The sequence below is a fragment of the Sorex araneus genome, chromosome 9, assembly GCF_027595985.1.
Source record: "Sorex araneus isolate mSorAra2 chromosome 9, mSorAra2.pri, whole genome shotgun sequence".
Lineage (NCBI taxonomy): Eukaryota > Metazoa > Chordata > Mammalia > Eulipotyphla > Soricidae > Sorex > Sorex araneus.
Genome location: NC_073310.1, coordinates 45,219,883 through 45,245,592, shown reverse-complemented (window position 1 = coordinate 45,245,592; position 25,710 = coordinate 45,219,883). Strand labels below are relative to the sequence as shown.

The following is a 25,710-nucleotide window of genomic DNA, read 5'->3' as shown; positions in this document are numbered from 1 at the left end:
ATGGAAAATGAGTTAGCATTCTTTGGAAATCCAGCTATACTTCAGTAGAAGCACCATACTGACTACATGTGGACAGACTGAGCCCCTATCACAATGGAGAAAAACACTAGAGGATTTTAACATGAATCAGCAAAGACCATGTTAGACCCTTTCAAAAAACCGGGCATACTGTGTTAGCAATATAATGTAAGAGGTTAGCAAGGTTCAGGCATGCTAAAGTATCACTACAAGAGGTCAAGGCAGTGGTGGGAATGGGGCCAGCTGCCAGGTGAGCTCTTAAGCTGCTAAAATTTAAAACTTCACAGGGGTTGGGGCACCCTACTTGTCTGGTTCTTAATCCAGTCATGCTGTGCTGAAATTGCATTTTCTTGGGGCTTCCTTTCTTTTTCATTTTTTTTTTTTGGGTCACACCCGGCGATGCATAGGGGTTATTCCTGGCTCATATACTCAGGAATTTCTCCTGGCAGTGCTCGGGGGACCATATGGGATGCTGGGAATCGAACCCGGCTCGCCGAGTGCAAGGCAAACACCCTACCCGCTGTGCTATTGCTCCAGCCCCCCACCCCCATCCCGGGCTTCCTTTCTTAAGAACAAAACTCCCCTGCTGGTTGGCAGGTAAGGGAAGAGTCGATCTACACTTACTATGTTGAAGAAACTGGCTCAACAACTGTTGGTCATTAGCAAGGTTTGCCCTTGAAGGGCTGCCTAGGACAATGTCCTCTCTCTCAATCAACATGGGCTCCTGCGTTCCCATCTGCCCAGCAGGTGACCAACAGCTACACCAGAAACCCTTCTGGTCACACCTTGCTCTCTTCCCACCCTGGCTCACTTAATTGGGATGGACACTTCCTATTTGAGGCTGGACCTACTGTCCTTCCACGGAGGGCTAAAGTGGGGGCAGGAGCTGTGGGACATGAATCCTCAGCAGGCAGGCAGGCAGGCAGATTGCTTCGTTCCTTATCTGTCTGGACAATTTTCCTGAGATTACAACATTTCTCTCTCCTTCTTTTCAATGCTAAGGGTTTGGGGGTTATGAGAGAGGCAGGGAGGGAGGAAGAGAGAGAGAGAGAGATTCTGCAGAAAGGAGGATGACTTCCCCAATGTAATCTTTCCCCTCTCATTTAAAACTTCTCATCTAGTCACCTCCTCCCTTTCGCTCCTCTATAATTCCACTTAAGGAGGGAGAAGGGAAGAGAAGGCTTGCATCCTTTGCTATAAAGCTCACATATACACCATCGCCCACGATGCCCGCATCTATTCACCCTCTCAAAGAGAAATCGCTGGATGGGGGTGGGGGTGGGGCAGTGAAGCTGACTGTGCAGTGGGGAAACTGTTCACAGACACACATGGAAATCCGCCTCCCGGAGCCACAGAGGAGCTCTTCCTGCAGGAGCGGCTTCCCTTTCCCAGGAAGCCCCCCAGCCAGCCCCACAACCTTTGCAGAGTGTCATCTTGAAGACCACACCCTCCATAAACACGTCTCTCCTAGCGCTGTCCCACATGCCAGTCACCTCAAGGCACAGCTCCCTGACTCCTGGGAGGATCCTGGGGCACAGCAAGGTTTAAGGCTGTGCCCATGACCAGGGGCTAATTCAGAGCTGCTCTGAGACTGGTCCTGACCGTCTCCTCCTACCCCAACCCTTCTGGCTTCCCTCCTCCACCAACACCCTCTGCCTGCTCCGTCTTTCCCCTAGACCGCTGACTTCCACCCCCCGCCCCCCACCCTAGGAGAGAAGTCCGGAATCTGCACTTACAGCTCCAACTTGGCTCTTCCCATTCTCTCTCAAATGCCTGCTGGGCAATTCCACCTGTGTGTCGCAATTTAAATATCTTAAGACCAAACTCATCATCTTTCTAAAAGAGGCTGTTTCTTTCCCTGACATCTCCATTACAGTGAATGATTCCACTCTTCTCTCCCTGACACCCACTCCAGCAACTTCAGGCTTCATTTCTTGCCAGGTCTCTGCTGTCTCAAATCCGTCCTTGGAAATGCCTACAGGAACCTTCTCTATCCTCCCATTCCTGGGCCTCCCAGAGGCCCGGGCCACTCCGCACCTGGACCACCTTCCTTCCGGTTTCCTTCCTCCAGAACCTCCTCGCCCCCTTCCAGCCACCCTGCACCCAGGATGGCAGCTGTATCATCCTAGAGCCATAGAGCCTGGCATGCTCAGTGCAAGTGCCCTGGCTATTGCTGGTGGTCACTCCTGGGGTGGAGGTGTCATCCTGCAGTGTCAGTAGCCTCCACCATCAGATGGCCAGATACCCATTAGATGCCAATCCCAGCCTGGCACCCCCCATACACTCTGCCAAGCTTGACCAGTGTCATCTCTGGACAGGGACACCTGCTCTGAAAGGAACCATTGCCCCAGCAGAGTCTGCGCCACCCCCGCCCCCCGACCCAGCCTGATGGTAGCAGGCGGCGCCTTTGGGACTCTCCAAGGCTCACTGTGGCCTTCCCGTGAACTCTTTGATAAGAAACTGATATCGAGAGATTCAGAAACAGTTGTTTGTAATGTATGATGTCCCATCCATCCTGGGGCAGGGAGGGCACCAAGGTGGTGGTAGCGGGAGGGAGGCTGGGAAGAAGCTGACAACAGGATGCAACCTACACCCTGGGACTAGAAGCATCTCTCTGTTGACGTTTGCTCATCTGAAACTGAGCATAAAATACAGTACCAGGCCCATAGGGCTAAATGATCTTACATGCCTAGCATGCAGGAAATAATTGAAGCCCATTTATAGCATTACTGCAATGACTGTTTTCAGCTTTACTGTCTGTCTGTCTCCAAAACAGGCTCGTAGTCCAAGCCCAGGTGAATCTCGGCCTTGCAGCAAACAAGTCTGTGAAGGCCCCTGACTGTAGCGATGTTGGTGCTCTTCCTTCTAGAACCTTCTGCCCTCCATTTTCTCCTGTGGCAAAAGAACTCACCTTTCAAGACCTAATTCAAAGGTCACCTCCATTATACATCCTTCCTCCTCAAATGAGGCAGAACCATTTTTCCCCATTTGTGGGTCCCACTGTGCACCATCTGAGCACCAAATTTGACTTTCTTCTGTCCAGATTACAGGTGAGACAACGACTGCCTATCCAAACACACCTTTATCCCTAGCACAGACAGTCTGTTTTATCAGGGGTCACATTCCAGAACCTGGACTTTCACATACTTTGCAACTCTACCTGAAATGCATAAATTAACCAACACCAGGGCTTTTGAATATTGTGATTTCTTTTTCTTTTCTTTTTTTTCTTTTTGGGTCACACCCAGCGATGCACAGGAGTTACTCCTGGCTCATGCACTCAGGAATTACTCCCAGCAGTGCTCTGGGGACCGTATGGGATGCTGGGAATCGAACCCGGGTCAGCCATGTACAAGGCAAACGCTCTACCCACTGTGCTATCTCTCCAGCCCCAAATACTGTGATTTCTTACCTGAGATCAGCACCTGACGGCTTTGGAAGACTCCATCTCTGTGACTGTTCAAGAATCTAGACATTTTGTCTGACGTATATGCTTCTAACGGTGAAGACTCTAAACACTCAGTATTTGTCATAAGGCCCTCGGCATGATGAGTCATACCCCACGTTTATTTGGCTTTTTTTTTTTTGACGTGGAAGGTGTTGAATTCAGTCTCACACGAATCATTTATTGTTTCCCTGCTGTCTGGCTTCTCCACTGACTTTGCAGCTTTCACGTCGCGTCTGCAGAGTGACACCACATAGCGCACCCCTGTGAGCGTGAGGTGCTCCACGGGAAGTGTTCTGCCTCCCACCTTTCACCTTCACTGCCAGCTTCCAGCTGCGCGGTGAGCAAGGGCGACTCAGAAACAAAACAATTCCCAACCATCATCGGGCCAAATGGAAGGGCTTAGAGCTCGAGCCTCTGTGCCCCGGAAATGGTGCCACTCACGGGAACAGAAACAGTGCCCAGCCAACCGTGTGTGCACATCCTCAGAGAGCATCCTGCCACACCAGCCGGAGCTGCTTTCGACCAGTGCCCAGGACCAAGGCTCGGGCATCCCGGAGGGTCCCGGCCCAGCTGAGAGGCTCAAGCACATGGACACCCTGTGGAATCAGAGTGTGGCAGATAGGCTGCAACCTGCCTGGAGAGGCGAGGTCTGAGGGCCGAGAACACACTAAAATTCTACCAGAGGAAGTGCAAGCTTTGTCCAAGTGTCCCCAGACCTACAGATGTATTTGTGGGAAAGGAATAGAAGTGCTGAGAAACCCACAAGCCGAGGTAATGTGGCCCCCAAGAAAAGAGGCAGGAGTGGATCTAGTCAAAGTAGATTCATACAAATTTATGGAAAGTCAGAGATCTAGGGAGTTACAGTTCTTGCCTCGGACACAGCTGCCGTGGGTCTTATCTCTTGGCCCAGGGGTGATCCGTGAGTGCAGAGCCAGGAGTAAGCTATGAACACCACTGGGTGTGACCCGAAAACAAACTCAAAAAAGGCTAAATAATTCAATGTGCTTGTGTTCTGGACCAGGTCTAGCTGTCTAGCTATAAGTTCTTTTCCATGTATTATCTCATTAAATCCACATAACCCCACCAACAACAACCTCCCCCCCGCCACACACATCCCAGAATTTTTAGCTATGGAAAAGGCAGCGGATGCTGTTATGGAAAATTCTACGAAAGACAGACAGACAAAGAGAGAGAGCAAAAGAGAGAGAGAGAGAGAGAGAGAGAGAGAGAGAGAGAGAGAGAGTCTTAGTCTCAGCTCCTCCACTAAGTCAGAAATTGCCAGAAATTGCCTCTGTGCCACCATGTCCACACAGTAATGTATGTAGCTTCTCAGACCCTCCAGCTTCGATGCTGGATTTGATCATCCAAATCTGAATCTGATAATCCAAATCCCCCATTGATCTGAACGAGAGGGACATTCATTATGTTTCTAATATTTATTATGGAAAAAGTGTCTAGAAACTTAAAAAAACCAAAACAACTTTTTATATGCAACTAAACCATCCGTTTATAACACGGAAACAGAGGCATAATCACAGTTATAGGCTATAATGCTTCAATATGTCATAACAACATGCTGAATTGCAGAGATAACTGAGACAAAAGCATCGCTTTTGCCTGTTTATTGGAGTATTTCTCATTTTGCCCCCATTTTCAAAGGGAAAAAATAAAGATGAATATTTTCCACTCATAATTTTGTATAATCACACAGGCTGTGGACCCTGCCTGTCATTCGTCTCTGACTCTCCCCCGCCGCCTGGCCCAGTGCCTCGTACATAATAATGGCTCAATAAACATTTGTTGAGTAAATCATCAGCCTACCTCTTCTATATGTATTTATTCTTCTGGTAGAGAGAAAGAGAACCCCCTTAATAGCAGTGTTTGTCTAAATGGCCCAGTGTTTTCCTTGCTGGGAGGGATGATGGATTAAATTTAGGAGCTATTCTCCCATAGCTGCTTGTTCAAAGAACTGGTCAGTTGTCCCGTCTAGTTTGGTATTTAAGTCTCCAAACTTTCAGAGATGGACTGGAGAAAGTACTGAGGGTGGGGAGCTTGCCTTGTATATGACTCACCCTGATTCAATCCTCAGCACCTCATATGGTCCCCTGAACTCACTAGGAGTGAACCCTGAGCACAGAGCCAGGGGTAATCACCAAACATCCTCTGGTGTGGCCCCAAAACAAAACAAGATCTTCAGAGAAAGACTGTCAAGAGCAAAAATCATTCCTGGTCCCTTGGGAACTGTTTCCTTCTTGCACAATTGCTATCTTAGCCACAGAGAGTTTGTTCTGAGTCTGTTACTCCTTAACCCCTTTAAGTTCCAAATCCATCTGAGACTCTATTGAAAGCCTATAGGTGCATACTCAGAGAAATGCACACAAATATTCCCACCTATTCAGGGCAGGTAGGGGTTGGCTCTCAGACCTTCCTCCCAATCACCCCCAGGAATTCCCTAGTAACTCATTCCAAGGCTAGGGCAAGCAGAGATAAAAAGGGCAGGAAGGGTGGAGCTCAGTTACCTGGCCCCCCCACACCCCCACCTTCTCTACCAGCCTGCCTAAGCCCTCTTATTTAATGCAAATGGTCTGCTCCATCATACACACACACACACACACACACACACACACACACCCCAAGTGGCATTACCACAAACTCCAGGCCCATAAATCTTTCACGTGCTTCACTTGCTTCCACTTAAAATCTCAGAAGATGGGTAAAATGAGCAAAAGGAAATATTCTGAATAGGAGGGAGGAAATTGCCCCCCCTAAAAAATAAATATGAAACAGCTATGGATACAATTGGAGGTTACCTTCTATTACTGTAGATATTAACCTGTCACTTCTCTGAAGGCGTAACTCCACATGATAATTCAATATTTGCCTGACCTAAACCAGCAGTGGACCCACTGGGTGGCCTGGGGAGACACTCACAATTGATTTTTGAGGGGCCGGCAGTTGTAATCAAATAATGGAAGTGAGTAGCAGTAGGCTGATGAGGTTATGGTGAACACTATAGACCTGTAATTTGAAAACTGCAGATTGAAGCTTTGAGACCTGATTGGAACCCCACACCAGTGCCTACTCGTGGTCAACGTAAAGCAAAGCTTAGGACATGTTTGATGAATAAATGCATAAATAGGAGGTGAGTAAGTTAAAGGCTTGTGAATAAGATTCCTGAACACACACACACACTTTCCCATACAGGCACATGCATACATGTGTACATATACAAGCACACATGTGAACATGCACACACATAAGTACACACAGGTCAGTTCAAAGGTTGGTATTGCTCATATTGCTTCCGCCTTCTTTTCTTCTCCTCATTGCTACCCTTACATCAGAACTGAGTTCTGGTATCACCTCCACCTGGAAGCCTCCTCTGATGTCTCCTGGCTAGAGACAGAGCTTCGGCTCTTCACCGTATCCTTTCATCAGAACTAATGTTTGTCTCTAACATTCATCGACTAATGTTGAGGTCTTCCGGAGACTAAACTGGGTCCCCTGAAACTCCTATGTGAGCCCTCATCCTCTAAATGACTGTATTCGGATATAAGGCTGACGTGGCGCTTATTAGGATGAAATGAGTTCCTCAGCGGGGGAGGGCCTGGCCTGAGAGGTTCTCCTCTCCCTCTTCCTCCCTCCCAGCACACAAATCAAGGACGGGCCAAGGAGGGTTCAGCAAGAGGGAAAGCCAGGGCTAGTGAAATGAGCTCCACAGAGACCAGTCCTTAGGGATCCTGACTGTGTATTTCCGGTCCCCCAAACCACCTGGGCTATTTTGTTCTAGCAGCCCAAATGCACTCATACCAGTATCATCACTGGGTCTCGGGGTGCTGCTTGATTTTACTCCTGCTTCTAGTCTCAGTGTCTAAAGGTACCCACGATGTGCACTGGTCAAGGGATGGGTGCTCGAGCATTGTATAACTGAGGCTTAAACCTGAAAGCTTTGTAACTTTCCACATGGTGATTCAATAAAAGAATAAATTAATAAAAAAAGAGAGAAAAAAATAAAGGTACCCACGCCCACCATCCATGCCTAATAAACCCCTGCTGGACACACAAATGAAAATGAAGCCAAGGTGACACCCTCGCTCTCTCACCCCGAGGCCCGCCAGGACAGGCTTGCGCCTTCAGCAGATCCAGTCTGTGGAGAACTCAGACACTGGTGCTGTCATTAACCCGGAGAGGGGCCAGGAGGGGCAGAGCTGGACATCAACCTTCTCATTTTCCTTGCTGCCAATTTCTGCCATTCATGTAGCTACCGGCCCCAGATGTCAGACACAAGAGGACAGAGAGCTAAGGAATAATCAAGGGTCTGACTCAACACTCTCCAACACAGAGGGACAGGTCGCACAAGCCCTTTAACCCCGACCGAGTGACTGGGAGTTGGCCAGTTTGTTAGTCAGTAGACCCGTTTATAAAATGCCTAGAACACCCGGAGCGGGGTGGGGTGACAAGCCAAGGATGCAGCTGTGGGGCCTAGCCCTTGGGGGTTCATGAGTGAGAGCAAATAAATTTGAGGAGGAGGAAGGGGAGACGGCCAGTCAGCACTGCCGAAAGCTTCCCTCGAGTCAGGAACTCAGTTACCCACTTTCCATCCATGAGCCTTGTTGTTTATTTTATCTTGCTGTTTCATTTTATCTTGGCAGCGCTGGGGATCAAACTCGGGGTCTCACACATGCAAGGCAAGATCTTGACCATGGAGCCACATCCACTGCCGACCAAACCTATCCAACCCTCACAACAGCCCCCTCCCTCCCCACCTCTCTGAGTGACTATTATGATCTCCATTTAATGGGGGGGGGAGAGCAGGGGAGGGATGGGGAGGATACTGAGGCAGAGACTGACGAAGAGCATAGGAAAGGGGCCCGAATCCTCAGGGTCTGTTTCCAAATAGGGTATGTGATGCTCAGGGGATGCAAGAAAGGGGGATGTGGAGGGGTGCCCAAACAGGCATGGTGGCGTGAGCTATTTGAACTTTGCTCCACCTGTGTTTCTCCAGCTCAATGAACCAACCTCAGCACCTCATCGGTCTTCTGGAACTCAAACTGAGGCAGCAAGACACCGGCTGTGTCTTTTTGGTTTTTGGTTTGTTTTTTTTTTTTACTTTTTGGGTCATCACCAGTGATACTCAGAGGTTACTCCTGGATCTGTACTCAGGAATTACTCCTGGCGGTGCTCAGGGGATCATATGGGATGCTGGGAATCGAACCTGGGTCGGCTGCATGCAACGCAAACGCCCTACCCGCTGTGCTATTGCTCTACCCCCCCATCTTGTGTCTTTCTCCAAGAAGAGTACTGGGTGGGGGGAGGGAGAACCCCTCATCTCAAGTGGAAAGGAAGACCCAGGAAGAGGCGGGTTCCCCTGGCTCGGCTGCATTTCCCCTGAAGTTAAGGCTCGCGGCACCTCTGAGACACAGCTGCAGCTCCGCTTAGCAACAGCAGCCACAGAACAAGGAGAGAAAGTGGCAAGGCCCTGGAGCGCGAGGTATGGAGGTGGGGGAGGCTCGCGAGCTGGAGTGCCCTGCCACCTCCACTGCCGCTCTCCATCAGAGCCGCCAGCCGACAGGTCGGCTACGTGGGTGGAACTGACAAGGAGCAATTTTTGAGGCGGGCCAACAGCCTAACAGGAGCGTGCCCTGAAGCCGGCCACACACAGGCCCGGCCCTCTGCCTCCCAGCCCTGCTGGAGAACCTGGTCCTCTTGGATGCATGACAACAAAGGGTGAGTACCCTGCGTGCTCATTACCATGTAAATGGAAAACTGCAGCAGGGATTTTCAGCAAAGCACCGGTCCAAGGTGGGGACACCCCGTTAGCGCCCCCAAACCGGGAAGGCCCCTCCTGTCTGCTTTCAAAGCCTCCAGTGCTGCGGTGGTATTAAGGAATATTCCCCGCAACCAGACCCTGGCCTTCCAGGAGCCCGAGTGAGGCAAACGGCTGAGGATTACCAAGGAGGGGCCCAGGCAAGGCTGCAGCCAGGAGCGGCCCCCTCCCCCTCCCCCAGCAGCCAAGAGGTTGCCTTCCAGAAGCTCCCTGAGTCAGGAGGCCACAGAGGCCTGCCAGGCAGCCCCGCCGCAAAGCGCTGAGAATCCCAAGACCTCGGATGCACAAACACCTCAGAGCTGTACCCCCCTGCACAGCCTTGGGGTGGCGGGGACCAGCACTGCGCCCCGCAAAGTGGGGACTGATTCTCGGGATGGCTGGAGCTCCCCGTTCACCCTGCTCTCCTCCTGGGCCCGCAGTGCTAGCTACTTCCGAGCCAGAAATACTGCAGGGGGGAGGGTGGGAGCAGAGGGGCAGAGAGGACCCCAGGGAGCAAGCCTGGCTCATCCAATGGACCTCATCCAATGGAGAGGCCATCCTGAACCTCTGATGGACCTGCCAGACATCCCTGGCGTGTATCGTTCCTCTTTCCCGAGGATTCTGGAGTCACGTACAGGTCAGTCCCCGGTCTCCTGCACACCCCAGCAGAGCACCAGCTGCCTATATCAAGCACTTCCGGGGTGGGGTCAGGACCCCCATGTGGGAAGGTGATGCTAGGCTGGACAGACCCTTCCCCCCACTCCCACCCTCCACCCCTGCCCTTCTCACTGAGCAGAGACCAATGGCAATGAAGGTCCTGGGCACGACAGAGCGAGGTCTCCTTGCAGAGAGGCCCCGGACAGCGTGTGGGATGAGTGAAGCATCACCCCAGCCCTGGTGCAGCAAGCAGGCCTGAGCCTCAGAGTCCTGGTCTCCGGATGGAGAACCCAAAGCTGAGGTCAGGTTTGCCTCAGACGTGGCAGGGCTGGCTGGTGACACGTGACAGGTGGGGGCCACAAGGGACGCACTCCGACAAAGGCACTGTGAAGATGGATCCACGGCCCGAGAGGACCCAGCTTTGAAGGAGGGACACACAGGCCAAGCAAAGTCCCCAAGCAGCAAGCACACAGGCTGAGCGCCCCAAGAAGCTGGAGGAAGGGGCAAGCACCAGAGGGAGTCTCCCTGCACCCCTGAACCGCACCCCCTACCCCACCCCGCATCACCATCACGACATGCACCTACTCCTCACACTCGTGCACACTTGCACATACGCTCCCCTGAAGGGGACATGCTACAAGCCGCCCGTCTCAGTGGGCGCTGCCACACCCCATTCTCCGCCCTCTGGGCGAAAGCTGAAAATGTTCCCACCCTTCTGCAGCCTTAAACAATTCGATGCAGACTCCCCACCCTCCGTAGCAGAGCCGGCCTTCCTCCTGCACCCTTTCTCCTCACTGCCCAGTGCTCTAAGCCACCCTAACTCAACAGTTAAGGTGAAGGAATACTTCAACACCAGTCTCCTGCTCCCGAATCAGATTGGGCATCCGTCACCAGGGTCAAGCTGTTCATCATCATCATCATCGTCACCATCCCCCAATACCATCCCCACTACCCACACTCAGTACAACTCCTCACCCTCCGCGCTGAGCTGGATTTTCAGGTGGAACCGCCAGTGTGGGTGTCTCCGGGGCGCCCCCCTCGAGCCCTGGCTTTGTTCCTTCGACACTCTGGCCTTGGGAGATGCTGGCCCTCCTTCTCCGGCCTTGCCACTTCTGCATGCAGACGACACACAAAACCAAGCGCTTCTGCTTGGACTTCTCTCCTGAGCACCCAAATGAGCGGGCAACTGCCTGATGGACAGATGGAGCCCAAATGGCTGTCCTGCAGGCAACACGAGCCGCGCCATCCAAGATGAACTCATTAGCTTCCCTCCTAACAATCCGCTGCCGGGCGCTGCTGCTCTTCCTCTTCCTCCAGCCCCGTCCAGCCAGCTGTCCACACGCTCCTTTTATGGGCATTTATTCCTCTCGCGTTAAAGCCCTCGTCAGGTCTCTCTTGGGTCAATGAATGAGGCTCCCGGGGATGGGGGGACGAGGCTTTTCGTGGCTCCCCAGAGTCCGCTGTCTTCTCCCCGGGAGATATGCCATAAATACTTAATGAGTAAAAGTCCATCTCCCCTGCAATTTCCACCTCCATAAAATTTTCTTTTTGAAAACAAAGACCTGATCTTGGCCTTAAGACATCATCTGAAGGCTCAGCTTGAGGACGGCAAAGCCTTTCAATTCCTTAGCAGCACTGTTCCCTGGCAGGTCTGTTCCAGGCCGTCTTTCCAGCTGCTGATCTCCCTTCTATTTGCCCTTTGCAAAGAGCACTCTGAGCTATTCCTTACCTTCAGCATGCATTTTCAGATGTTGTTTACTGAAGCGATAGCGCAGCGGGTAAAGCGTTTGCCTTGTATGCAGCCAACCTAGGTTTGATTCCTCTGTACCTCTCGGAGAGCCCAACAAGCTACCGAGAATATCCTGCCAGCATGGCAGAGCCTGGCAAGCTACCCGTGATGTATTCAATATGCCCAGAACAGTAACAACAAGTCTCACAATGGTGACATTACTGGTGCCTGCTCGAGCAAATCAATGAACAATGGGACAACAGTGCTAAAGTGCTATAGTGCTACAGTTTAACTATAATAGAAACTCAGAGGTAGCCCCAATCTGCCATCGGGCCGATACTGTCATACTATGCCTTAACCTTGCAGGTTCACCCCCTTTCACAACCCACCCTTGAGGTAGATTCCAACATTGAGATGTCAAAGTGGTCAGCAGATGCAGTCCAATGGAAGAATCGCAAGCCTCTCCAGGGATGAACCCTTGAAATCTATCTAATTTCTACCAAACAAGTAGAACTTGTTTCTCACTTACCAAAAGAATCAAAACTTCCTGAGTTTCTGCGTCAGATCCTGAGAATCAGAAAAATCTCCCTATGTGTTCAGGGAAAACTGAAAACTTCTACATTCTGAGACTCTGAATTTTGAAATCCGCTTGATCTCTAACAATGCTGTACAAACACAGATGTGTTAAGAATCCATGTGAGAACAGACTGTCTTCCTTTCGTCAGAGAACCTCCCTCTTACTGGTTCGTCCAATTCAATCAATCTCCTATGTCTTATACAAATGCAATCAGATCAAAGACATAAGAGTTTCTTATTTTGTTTGTTTTTTGTATTCTGTTACTGAGAAAAGGGATTGTGGGTGACGCACGTAGTTCAGACTTACTTTCTGTTAATTCCAGAAGACACCAGTTTCAAAACTAAAATTAAAATCATGAACCTCCATTTCCAGAAACCTTACCCTCTCTCTTGTAAAGCTCAATTTATTGAGATAATGATGATAAGGATTGAGTCTCCTGGGCTCTGCAATTTCTCTCATTTCTAAGAAAGAGGGGGGGGCGGGAATCATCTACAGAATCTGGATAACAACCATGGGAGGTCAAAGTATCAAGTATTATCCCCATTTCATAGATACTGAAACTGAGGCTACAATTTCATTATGATCTCTTAGCGAGATGAGATCAGTAGCAAGGAAATCACTGCCCTGTGTACTTTCTACTTTCTACTGAACCCATGCCTTACCAGTTCCCTGTCTCAAGAAAATCTAATTGAGGAGATAGCACAGGGGTCAGTATCTGCCTTGCACATGCCGACCCTGGTTCAATTCCCACCAACACACGGCCATCAGCAGGCCCACCCCCACCTCTGCCCACAGCCTCTGTACTGTCTCTCCAATTCAATTGTTCTTGAGACAGAGCCTGCTTGTGCTGCTGCCCACCGCAGAATGGCGCTGGCTTACCCCACGATAGTAGGCCAAGTTTATCATCCTTTCCAAGGCATGGCAAGGATTGCTTTATTTCTCTGAGGTTCCCAATTCACCTTGTTTAAGATTAATACAGCAATTATAATACCCTCAATTAAGAAGCTATTTTAAAATGCACTTTCAATTTCAGTTTGTGAGCGACTAACTCAATTACTTCTATTTGTTTTTTCTTCCTGAGTGGATAATTTCTTCCATCTTATAACAACCTTTTCCTTTTCTTTCCTTTTCGGTTCTTGAGCCGTGCCCGGTGGTATTTGGGGACTACTCCTGGCTCTTTGCCCAAGAGTGACCTTTGCTGGTGCTCAGGGGACCATAAGTTGTGCCAGGGATTCAAATGAGGATCATGGCCAGAATGACCATACTCAAGACAAGTGGTAGACCTCCTATAACTCTGCAGTCCAACAGTATTTTTCTAAAAGAAAAGATACTGGGTTCGACATTTCCCTAAAAGTCAGCACCTTAACTGCGTAACATCACACAGTCTTCCCAGAGAGCACAATAAGGAGCTCTGGGGTCTTACAAGCTTAGAAATTGAGAGATGGGCACAACCGTCTTAGAGATCTCTCTGGAGCCATGCCACGAAGCTGAAGCTTGAGCTACCTTTAATCTTACCTCTGACCCAGCCACCCCACCTCTGGGGTCTATCTGAAGAATGTGAAACTCCAGTGTTTGCTGCAGAACAATTCACAAGAGCTAAAGCATGGAAGCAAGCAAAGACTCTGTTGCTGGATCATGTATAAAGAAGACCATGGTCCCTTTACACCAATGGAGCAACATTCAGCTATTACATTTTGCCATTTACGATGACATGGAAGGAGCTCAGGGGGATTATGTGAACTGAAGTAAGTCAGAAGGAAAAAGTCAAGTATTAAATAATCTACTGCTTTTGAATAATACGATGAGAAAAAAAAACCTGATGAGCAGGAAAAAAATTGAAATAAAATTAAATATTAAAACAGCAAATAATGCCAATAGAACTAAAGCTACCTAGGGGGAGAGATGGAGTGGAAGACAAGTGCCACAGGAGTAAGAGAAAGAAGTAGCTTTATTTGGGGGAAAAAATATTTTTAAAGATTTTATACGAGAGCTGGAGAGATAGTACAGTAGGTAAGGTGCTTCCCTTGCACATGGCCAACCTGGGTTGATTCCTGGCACCACATCAGGTCCCCTGGGCCCCACTAGGAGTAATCCCTAAGCACAGAGCCAGGAGTCAACCCTGAGCACTGCCAGATGTGGCCTCAAAAACCAAAACTAAAATGAAGCTATCAATAAATTACAAGCTATCAAATTTTATTCTGTGTTCAAACTTTCCCCTTTTGGGAGGGACCTTTCACTGACATTTCATGATCCTCAGATATCATTTTTCTTCCGCATTTTGACAGGTACCAATGAGATTATCACCTATAGCCTACAATGACAAAGAGGAAAGTCTAGACCAACAGGCCTAGTTCCTAATCTGACTTGGTCTGACTGTAGGTCCTCATGAGAATGTATAAAGAAAAATTTTGGGGGGAAAATTCTCTTCCTCATCTTACTGGACTAGAAAATCAAAAATGAAGATAGGTGGAGACCAGAGAGACAGCTACCGTGGGTGAAACACGGTTGGCAGTGTGAGGGCCCCTACGTGCAATCCCTAAGCACAATTTTTTTTAATGTTTAAAAGAAAAAGGTGAAGGACCAAAGCAATAGCACAATGGGTAGGGCATTTGCCTTGCATGCGGGCAAACTGGGTTTGATACCAGGCGTCCCATATTGTCCCATGAGTGCTTCCAGGAGTAATCCCTGAGTACAGAGCCAGGAGCAATCACTGAGTACCACTGGATATGGCCCCCCCAAAAAAAAACAAAAACAAAAAGAAAGAGGTGCTATGTGTTAATACAGGAGGCCTACTAGAACTCTCTAAACACATATTTGCTGACGTTATTATTTGTGCTTGACCAAATTAACTGGAAAAGGCCCACTCCCAGGCAGGTCATTGCATAGAGAATGAACAAAGAGCTCAGAGAACTGTCAGAAGGGTGTGATGATGGGGATGACAGTCACTCACAGAGCTCCAGGCACCACGCAAACCATTCACTCACCCTCACTCCTTACAGCAGCCTTGGGGCACAGTGACTGCCTTCCCCAAGCAGCCCCACTGGGGAGAGGCAGGCCCTCAAGGTCTAGGAGTCCCCTCATCCTTGAATAAACACTTCTCCAAAGAAGAGACAGTACAGCAGGTAAAGTAGGCTAGAGCAGATATTGCGTCTGCCTTGCATGCAGCCGACAAGGGTTCGGTCCCCAACATCCCACATGGGCTCCAAGCACCACCAAGAGTGGTCCCCGAGTGTAGAACCAGGGGTAAGTCTTGAATTACACTGAGTGTGACCCCAAAACAAAACAAAACAAGTTAGGCTGGAGAGATAATACAGTGGGTAGGGTTCCTGCCTTGCACACAGCTGACCCAGGTTTGATCCCAGTATCCCAGATGGTCCCCCAAGCAGCACCAGGAGCAATTCCTGCGTGCAGAGCCAGGAATAAGCGCTGAACATTGTTGGTGTGCCATCCTCCCCCACAAAAAAAAAGAGCAGTTAAGACACTAGCCTTGTATGCAGCAGACCCAGATTCTATTCCCAGCAACCCGTTTATTCCCCCAAGCATCTCCACGAGTGATTCCTCAGTACAGAGCCAGAAGTAATACCAGAGCATCACTGGTGTGGCTTAAAAACAAGCAAACAAACAAACAAAAAACCAAGAAGAATATAGATTAACATCTTATAGGAATAATGTCACAAATCACTCTACAGGAGCTGGGGATGAGGCTCAGAGGTAGGACATATCAGATGCCAGTACAGGAGGCCCTAGGTTCGATCCCTGATACTGCAAACAAAGCATCACTTATCACCAGGAAAATACAAATCAAAACTACACTGAGACCCAACTCATCCCAATATGGCAGTATTGTCAGAACACAGTTGCAGGACTGCAGAAGTACCATCTGCTCTTCAATGTGCATTGAAGCACTGTTCACAATAGCCAGAATCGATTAACAGCCTGAGTGCCTGAAAACTGACCACTGGATAAAAAAAAAACACGGTACTTCTACACAATGGAATACTACACAGCCACCAGAAAAAATGAAGTCATGAAATTTGCTTATAAATGGATGGATATGTAGAATATCTACTGAGTGAAACGAGTCTAAAGGAAAAACACAGACATGGAATGATTGCACTTATCTGTGAAATAAAAGAACATAATGTGAGACCAATAGTCACGGACAGTATAGACAAGGGCCAGGAGGACTGTCCACAGATGGAGGCTTGCTACCAGTGTGGTGGTGGTGAGGAGGGCAGTTAGGATAGAAAGGGGACCAGTATGATAAATAGTTGGAAATAATCACTCTGGACTAGAGCCAAGTGCTGAAGGGAGGTAAAGGAATATACACAATAGCCTGCAAACCATAATGCCCAGAAGGAGACACAGAAAGACAGACAGAGAGAAAGAGAGATAGAGAGAGAGAAGGAGAAGAAAATGCCTGGCTTAGAGGCAGTGGGGGATGGGGCAGGAGGGAAACTGGGGACATTGGTGGTGAGAAATGCACATTGATAAGGGATGGGTATTGGAACATTCTGTGACTGAAACCCAATCACGAACAACTTTGTAATTGTGTAATCTCATGGTAATTTGAGAAACAAATACATTTAAATACATTTTTTGATTTAAAGAAAAAGTATATTGCAGGAACATTATGTACAATGTGATGGCTACAGCCAAGACTGCTGGGGGAACAGGGGTGGTGGTGGTGCTAGAAGACAGCACATTTGTGGGGCTGGAGTAATAGCACAGCGGGTAGGGCATTTGCCTTGCATGTGGCCAACCCAGGTTTGATTCCCAGCATCCCATGTGGTCCCCTGAGCACCGCCAGGAGTAATTCCTGAGTGCATGATCCAGGAGTAAACCCTAAGAATCACCGGGTGTGATCCAAAAATGCAAAAAATAAAAAAAAATTTAAAAGAAGACAGCACATTTGTGAATCCATTCTAACAAGGAAAAATTCTCATTGTGAGGAGAAAATCTTATTTTCTCTCTCATTTATCTACACTAGAGCATAGGTGTTAACCAAACTTATTACAGTCATCATTTCACGTATTTGTGAATCAAACCATGAAACTGTACCCCTAAATCTACATAGTGTTCTATGCCAATTATATCTCAGTAGAACTGGGGAAAAATCCACAGAAGCTGGGCAATATACATTTGTTGAATAAATGGGCAGAAAATGATTTCCTTCTATCCAGGAGGGGTGGGCAAAAGTTCCAAGTACTTGATAACTGTGTTAAAATACTGGAGTAGAAATTACTTCCAAACTTCAAACTATTTTGTTTTAAAAATAAAAGGGTAATCCACTTAAATAAACTTATTATTAAATGAATGGTCTGGAGTTGGGCGATGGGGAATTAAAAAAAAAAATCTGGTCACCAGGTTTCAATTGTTATGGGCAACCCTACACAAATTGCTTAATCTTTACATAAATTCATTTCCTCACCTATAAAACAAAGATAAATAATAGTGCCTGCCTCATAGGTAAGGTTCTTGTGAGGGCCTAGTGTGTTAATGTGTGTGAAGGTGAGTTACATCACTGGTGTATAGTAAGAAGTCCCAAACTACTACTAACCATTTGCAAAAACTTTTATCAAATACACAATTACTGGCCAGCTTAAAACTCTGTATCCTCTTTTTCCAATCTTCCATGGTAAGCAGCAGTAGCACAGCTTCTTAGAAGAAGAGAACAATAATTCCATAAAACGTTGAATCTGATGCATGACAGCGTATATCCGACGCTGTTGATCTAAGAGCTGTGGCAGGATTTGCTGAAATGAATGGGCCAGCAAAGCAGAAAAACTCTTCTCCTGCCCCTTTTATTTTCCTTGATTCAGAGGCAATGATCCCAACGACCTAGTTAGACATATCATTCTGATGGGTTGGTATTTCAGTTTCCAAACACCAAATGAACTTAGCAAAATTAAGCCAAATAGAGGCAGTCTGGGAAAATCACCTTTCCATCAGTATCAATAAATAACACGACATTTTACAGAGAATTAAAAAATTAAAAATATGCGGTGGTGATGGTGGTGGTGGTGGTGGGAAAACAACACTCAATGTTTTGCAAGTCATTATTAACATTTAAACTTTTGAGAAAATAAAACCAAAACACTTTGTTTGTATTTTTCCTCAGGATCGATGCAAACTTGCTTAATAACTCAACTGGAGGTGGAGGGCGGGGTGGGGAGGGTTGGTTTCAAACAACGGTTACTTGAAAAAGGAGAGATGGATCAACAAGGGGAGGGGTGGAGGGAAGGATCCAGGGCATCTAGAGTTCAAACCCGTCAAATTCCTACAATTATAGGACCAAAGAACATTAGTAATATGGAAGGAACTGAGCAAGAAGAAGTCATGGAACTTGCTCCGAGGCCTGTCGATGTTTAATGGCAGAGGCTGAACTTGAATGCTGTCAATGCCAGAAGATGCAGGGCTCTTAAACAGTCTGAGGAAATACAGCAGGGAAGAGAGGGATGTCCCCTTGGCCTTTGGGAGGCGTTTGAAACAGGCCCCTGATGCTAGAAACAGAATAATTTGGGTGCTTCTCTTCCCAGACCTAATCAATATTTACTGCAGAGAGAGCTTCACCTACACTCTTCATTACTCTCAGGAATTGAAGAACCGCTGATTCTCCAACTTGCCACTTCAGGCCTCCAAGATGAGAGATTTGTTACCTGCTCTATGAAATCCGTCTCAGGTCTCCAAAAGCATTCAGATTTCACCTTGTGGATAAATGGAAAGAGTTTCCACGCTGCTTATATGAAGGGGGCCTTTGGCGGAAGAAATATACTTGATTGTCGAGGAGCTGGGATTTATGTTCAGAGGTTGAGGTGAACTCGGTTCAAACCCGTGGCTTTTAGACACAGCATTGACTAAAAAGCCTAGACTCTCCCAGTGAAATGCCCAGAGGCCGGGCTGGCATCTTCACATCGGCGTGAGCCCATAGGAAAGTGGCTATTACTGCCCACTGGTGCGCGGCTGAGTACACACCACAAGGCACACCTGGCCCCGGGGCGGGAAGCAACCACGTGAGTGCCACACACAGCAAGGCAGCCGGAGACCGAGACACAGCACCCAGACCACATCCTGTTCTGCTTTTAAGTCCTTCAGCTGGTTCTGCTGTCGTACACTCAAAATCCTCCTTGGCAGAGCCAAGGACCCGCACCACAGCTTGCCCGCTGACCTGCCGTCCTTGCCCTGTGGGTTCCCTGCAGCTCTGCTAGGTCCTAGACTAAGCAGCCCATTCTCTGCTCCCTGGAGAATCCAAACATGGAACCAATCCACACTCTGCACAGAAGCTTCATCCCTCACCAGCATCCAGAGGTGGCCCACCGCCCCCTCCCTTACAACCAGCCCCGTGTCCCCTCTTCTCCAGAGCCCCTCCTGATTTTCCCACCAGCCCCCCCAAACTCTTCCCCAATGCTATGCCCTCAGCTGCATGAACCCCCGGCGCTGTGCTGACATACGCACCCGTGGTGAGTATTTTCTAGGCAGTGCGGTGGTCAAGAGAAGTGGATCTCTTCTCAACCACTGTGAGCAATTCATCCACGGGGTGGCAAGAGGCCGTGGGGCCCCCAAATAAATCAAGTCAAGGTCCTGCCTTCAGTGGCTTTAATCCAGTGAAGGAAACAAATGAGGGTTGTATCCTGGGCAGGGGAGAGCTTTATAACCAAGAAATGATGTGAGGGACATTACGGTATGACGGGGTGGGGTGGGGGTAGAGGGGAAGTTCCCCAGCTTGGAGAACATTCCTGGCTATGCTTGACCAGGCAGTTGTGTTCTCAGGCCAGGGTGACACGGACATGCCAGGTCTACAGATGCTCGGGGATCGTCATGGCAATGCCCAGCCGTGCTCAGGGAATCTTCAGACACTGGGGGAAAAGTACATCTCCCTGGCCAAAATTATGACATGTTTTTTGGACAGGACAGGAGGGACTTCCAAGCAGTGCTCAAGAGGATGCCCAACTCCCACCCCACCCCCAGCCCTCTTTGAGTCTCTGCCTTAGAGCCATTGGTTCAATACAATAGGATGCGGTGCTGGGGATTACCCTGATAAAGGACAAGAGACTCCACGGGGCCATACCTAGCACTGCCAAAGAAGTGAGGATCTGACAATGAGGCAAGGAATGTACCTTCACCCCCGCACCCTCTCTCCAGCCCTTTAACCTGAGTCTTGACAAAAGAAAAAGTTGCTCACTTGGCAAGAAATAGAGCAGGAAAGGGTTTCTCTAGGTTAAATATACATATATATGTATATATATACATACATACATACATACATACATACATACATACACACACAACTGTAGTGGGCAGAATGATAGGCTAGCAATACAATTATTGCATGCAGAAGCCAGGGTCTGAGGAATTACTGCACCACTGACTTAGGTGGCTCCCCACTGTTTACCATTGACTTGCGGTGACTTGCTCCCTACTGCCCCCATCAACACTAGCATCACCGTTTGATGGAAGTTGGAACTGGCTTCCAAGGCAAAGGTCCCCATGGCATCGCGTAGCCAAGCTCACCTGTGCTTCCCATAACACAGGGATATGCTAATGTGTCCGACTCCATGGTTTTGGTGCTCTGCATCCAGCCTGCAGGGCACTCAGCTAAGTTATGGGATTGAGGGAGAGAGCGGGCAGGTGCCTCAGTCCATGCAGCTTCTGGACAGGAAGGGTCACACGCTAGTCCTCTTGGTATTTGGCCATGGAGGCCTCTTTCCCTAACCTACAAAGTCAGCCTGGCAAAAGCACCTAAAAGTCACTCTGGCTCACAAAAGTTCAGGCTTGAGGAGCATCGCTCTGGGGTCAGGCCTTTCATTCCCTGGTAAAGTGCACTGACTTCCGAGGAGCATTTTCTCCCTTTGGTTCAGACCTTTTCTATGGATGCTGGTACTGGGTGAAAGCTTCCCCCCGTCTCCTAGCAGAGACCGCTATAGCTTGCTATTGCAGTGCTCCTTGCCCACTGAGAGCAATCACAAACACCCCCATTTCAGAGCAGGGTCTCTGACTCACGCACCCCTCTTTGACAGTGAGCACTAAACAGGCAGCCCACTCTGTGGGATGATTTTCCACTGTGTCCTCCCTAAAGATCGGGCGCAGACGGAGACTTCTGCTCCCCCTCCAGGCCACTGGCACTGAGTGGTTCAGAATGAAGACAAAATCTGGGGTGAGCACCCATCTGGTGGAAGAGATGCCTTGGAAGGCCGTGGGCTTCCACCAGTTGGGGGCACTGTATGTCCATGGGCAGAAAAAAAGCCAATGCATTGGTCTGAAGCATTACTCAATCACGTGTGGTCCCTGCAACCAGAAACAAATGCATTGCCTTCGAGCTTGAGCTTCATGGGGAGTAAAATCTCGGGGCCCCTCCCAAATCACAGGAACCTGAATCTGCCTTTTAGCCCCTTCTCCCCATTGAGTCCTTACCCCCTGCAGTTCTATAAGCACAGATCTAGAATGAACTTTATCACCTGCCTGGAGTCTCTTTAGAGGATTCTGAAACCTCAACTCCCTTCCTCCTCTCTCTTCACAGAGGGACTTGAAAATGAAACATATTCTTCCAGGATCCACACTCTGGGCCTGAAGAACTTGGAAGACCAATAGTCAATGCAAGAGAAGACAGGTGGCCTTGGCACAAACCTCCTTCAGGGCTCTAGATCCTTCTGCTTGGCGTCTCCTCCCCAACTAAGAGAGGGATTCCAGATGGGCCTAACCACAGGACACTGGGAGGGAGCGCTGAGCTGCACAGTGCACCCTGAGATTCTTGAGGAAGAGGTTCCATAACCCCCACTCTACCTCCTTCTCACCCCAGCTGGCTCAGGCCTCGTACAGCCAGTAACAATTCAACAACAGTGAACCCAATGGCTGTGCCATCTCCAGGATGGCATCTCCAGGGACCGGGATGGAAAATCACAGTGGGAGGGGAGAACTAGAAAGTGGCAGTAAGAGAGGAGGGGCGGACATGAGCCAAGCCCACCCCACTTCCTGCCCACCAGTCCCCACTGTTATGAGACACACCATGTTCATGGCCACACGAAGTGAGTCCTACATCCGCACTGACCTCCTTTGGGAAAGCCGGAGAGGTAGGACAGCAGGTAAGGCTTTTTGTCTTGTACGCAGTCTACCCAGGTTCAAACCCCCACACCCCATATGGTCCCCCTGAGCCCAGCCAGGAATGATCCCTGGGCACAGAGGCAGGAGTAAGCCCTGAACACTGGTGAGTGTGGCCCCCAAACAAACAAATAAATGAAAGCTTCAAATACATGAGCCCTTGTTAGAAACAAACCCCAAACCAGGTCCCCATCCAAAGCTAAGAGCTTTGCTCACCAATTCACACACCTCACAGAAAATGCCTGATGCTCCGAGCATTTTTCAGGCTTCTACGAGCCTTGAGTTACGAGGGCTCTGGGTGAAAGCCGAGGCATAGTCCCCTCTCCCAAGGTGTCTTATCTCTCACTCCTTTCCCCCCCTCCACCCTCCACTTCATCTGACATGCCCCATGTTGAGTGGAAACAGAACATGGCTTATTTCCTGTCCGTCAGGGCTCACGTCTCCACCAATGATTACCTCTCTGTCTGCAGTATCCCAGCTCCAGACACAAGCGTCTCTCCTTTCTTAGGGCCCATCAGCAAGCTCTCTAAGAAAATCGAGAAAGCACAGCCAGGACCGACAGCATGGAGTAGTGGAGACCGATGTGCACTGGGATCCAGGCCCCCTCTCCATCTCCCTCAAATCCCCTGCAAGGAGAGCTCACCCCCCAGAAGCAAACCTGCTACAGATTAGCCACCTTTGGTTGGCAGAGGAGGCGATCAATTGTATTTTCAATTGTATTCTCATCGCCCGGCAGTTCCTAGAAAAGCACTCGAGGAGCCGAGAGATATAGTACAGCGGGTAGAGTGCTTGTCTTACACGCGGGTTCGATCCCCGGAATCCCGGAGGTCCCCCCAAGTCCTCCAGAAGTGATTCCTGAGTGCACAGAGTCAGGAGTAAGACCTGAGCATTGCCGGGTGTGGCCCAAGGCCCCCAACCCCCAAATAAAAAGAGAAAAAGCACTTGACTTGATCCTAGCCTGTAAAGCAGACTCTGAAATGCCAAGCAATGGTCCAGCAACACATCTGCAGGAAATCCCGTGCGTCCCCTCCCTAGCCCCCAACACGCCTGAGCACACCACCTCCCAGAGAAAAGAGAAAGTTAACTTTCAAATAAGCCAGCAGGTCTCCCCGGTTTCCAGACTCTTTGCATTCACAAAGGTGATCCTCACAATTTCTTGCCTAGAGATCCAGAGGCTGAAACCTGATCTGAGTCTGCCGGGGTCACAGACAAGGGTTAAAACCCACAAACACAATGTAACCACAAATACACCACTTCTCCCCTAAGCCTCTCTGCTCTCTCTTAGCCCAAGAGAGAATAAAGGGTCAGACTAAACTGTCTCTTCCTTCAGAGGAGACCGGCAGTGCAGCGGGTGGGCAGGGAGCTGCCAGCAGAATGTGGGTGTGTGATACCCTGCCGGCTCCAAGGAGGAATTCTCTGGGAACTCCTGGGATGTGGCCAAGGGGGTGGGGGTAGGGGGGTGTTAGGCACCCAGAGGCCCCTCAAGCTCTGGGGTCTCCAGAAGCCAGCTTGCGGGAAGAGTGGGCCGGACTGTCCTGTACCCCTCCCCGGTGTGTGTGTGTGTGTGTGTGTGTGTCTGCTGGGGGTAGGTGGGTGGTTGCCCTCCGGACGCCACCGCGGGGGTCACTCACCGCCCGTGAGCTGTGCAGGGCCGAAGCACAGCGCCAGCTGAAACCAGAGGATCACGGCCACGAGTCTCTGGGGGGACGGAGGCTGCTGCTGCTCTAGAAACCCATCTCCATTGCTCGGGTTCATTCCATGATACATCTTTCATCCACAGAGGGCATCCGGCTTGCAAGAGTCTGCAACCAGGAGCGAACACGACAATACGCCGGGCTGCCCGGGGGCTGGAGGGTGGCGGGGCACGCTCGAGCCTCGGCGGCCCCCTCTCCATGCCCGCTCCTCCCCCGCGCGGCCCCCGCCCCCTTTCCCACGCCGAGCTCCCCCTCCCCAGCCCCCAGCGCCGGGTACTCTGAGTAACGGCCGCCGCGGGATGCTGCTGAGCGGGAGGGATGGAGGAGGGGAGAGACGGGGCGGGGGCGCAGGGGGAGCGCACACTGGCTTGGCGCCGGTCCCCGGGATCCAGCGGCTGTGACCGAGACGGCAAAGTCCAGAGCCTTCCAGTGTCTCGGGGCTGGGAAAAACACACTTTTTCTTGGGGCCTAGACATTTCACTCTTAGGAAATCTCTCGAGGTGGCCCCGGAGCCCCCTTCCTACCCACGCCCCCCGCCCGCCCACCCCTCCTCCCCAGCTACTTCTAGGGTTTTCCCCGGGATACGGATGGGTCCTACTGCCCAGTCCCTCCCGAGATGTATCTGTGATGCCAAAAATAAAATAAAATAAAATAAAATACCCGTCTCGGGGAGCAGAAGCGAGCTCCAACTCCCCCGCCACGGCCTTGCGCGCGCCTGCCGGGGCTGCCCCCCCCTCCACCCCCGGCCGGGCTCCGGAGGGGTCTTACCTGTGGGGCTCATGCATGCAGCTTCCTGCCCGCCGCCGCCGCCTCCCCCCGCCGCTCCAACCCGCATCTGTGCGCGACCTCTGCCGCCGCCGCTGCGCGAGCGAGCTAGACGGAAGCCTCGGCGGCGGCGGCGCCCGCGCTCGCCCTCCCCAGGCTCCCCGGAGCGGACGGGCGCGGGGCGGGGTGCGGGAGGACGGCAGCCCGGCCGCGCGCCCCGGCCCAGCCGCTCGCGCTCCCGCTACCTGAGCGCGCGGGCGCGAGGCAGGGCGCGGCGGCGCGCGGCCCCGGGAGCGCGCGAGCGCGGACACGCGCCTCCGCCCACCCAGCCGGCGAGCCGCGGCGGGGGAAGGCGAGGCGGGAAGGGGCCTGCGCCGCCGCCGCGACCAATGGGAAGCCCGCGCGCCTGCACCTGTCCCGGAGCCAGGCGCACGCACGCGGCCCGCAGGCCCAGCCCCCCCTGCCCCCACCCCCGGGCGGGGTCGCGCGCGTCGCCGGCTTTCCTCCGGGGCTTCGGCTGGTTCTCTAGTGACCCCTCGGCACGTGGGGATGCTCCACGGCGGTGGTGGCTCCACACCGTAGGACCAGAGTGCCCAGCCAGGCTAGATTCCCAGCCCTCGGAGCCTCTCTTGCAACGGAGGGTCTTGCGCAGGATGCAAGAAGATGGTCACTTGCTCAAGTCTCTTATTGCCCCCCACTTCCCCCACCACGCCCCCCTCCCTGCATGCACACACAATGTCCAGGCTCAACTCAGCACGCCCTAGAATTTCCCCCAGCGACAAGATATAAGAGACAGCCTCTGCCACTCTTGCAGATGTCTGGGCCCCTCGAGTCTAAGATCTCCCAGGGGGCGCCCTCCTGGGCACGGGGGTGAAGATGGGAGCCTCTACAGAGAGAGAGAAGCTCTCTCTCTCTCTGCAG

General features: G+C 50.6%; 1 protein-coding gene across 1 annotated transcript in view; it reads right to left on the bottom strand.

Moving 5' to 3' along the window:
• The window catches only part of SUSD4 (sushi domain containing 4), a 138,696-nt gene extending 113,661 nt beyond the window's left edge, over window positions 1-25,035 (bottom strand). Inside the window, exons 1-2 of the mRNA XM_004605412.2 lie at window positions 24,793-25,035; window positions 23,962-24,132 (exon numbers count right to left, since the gene is read on the bottom strand). Of these exons, the coding sequence (XP_004605469.1) occupies window positions 23,962-24,097 (136 nt within the window). The 5' untranslated portion in view covers window positions 24,098-24,132; window positions 24,793-25,035. The remainder of the gene's footprint in view (window positions 1-23,961; window positions 24,133-24,792) is intronic.
• Between the last annotated feature and the right edge of the window lie 675 nt (window positions 25,036-25,710).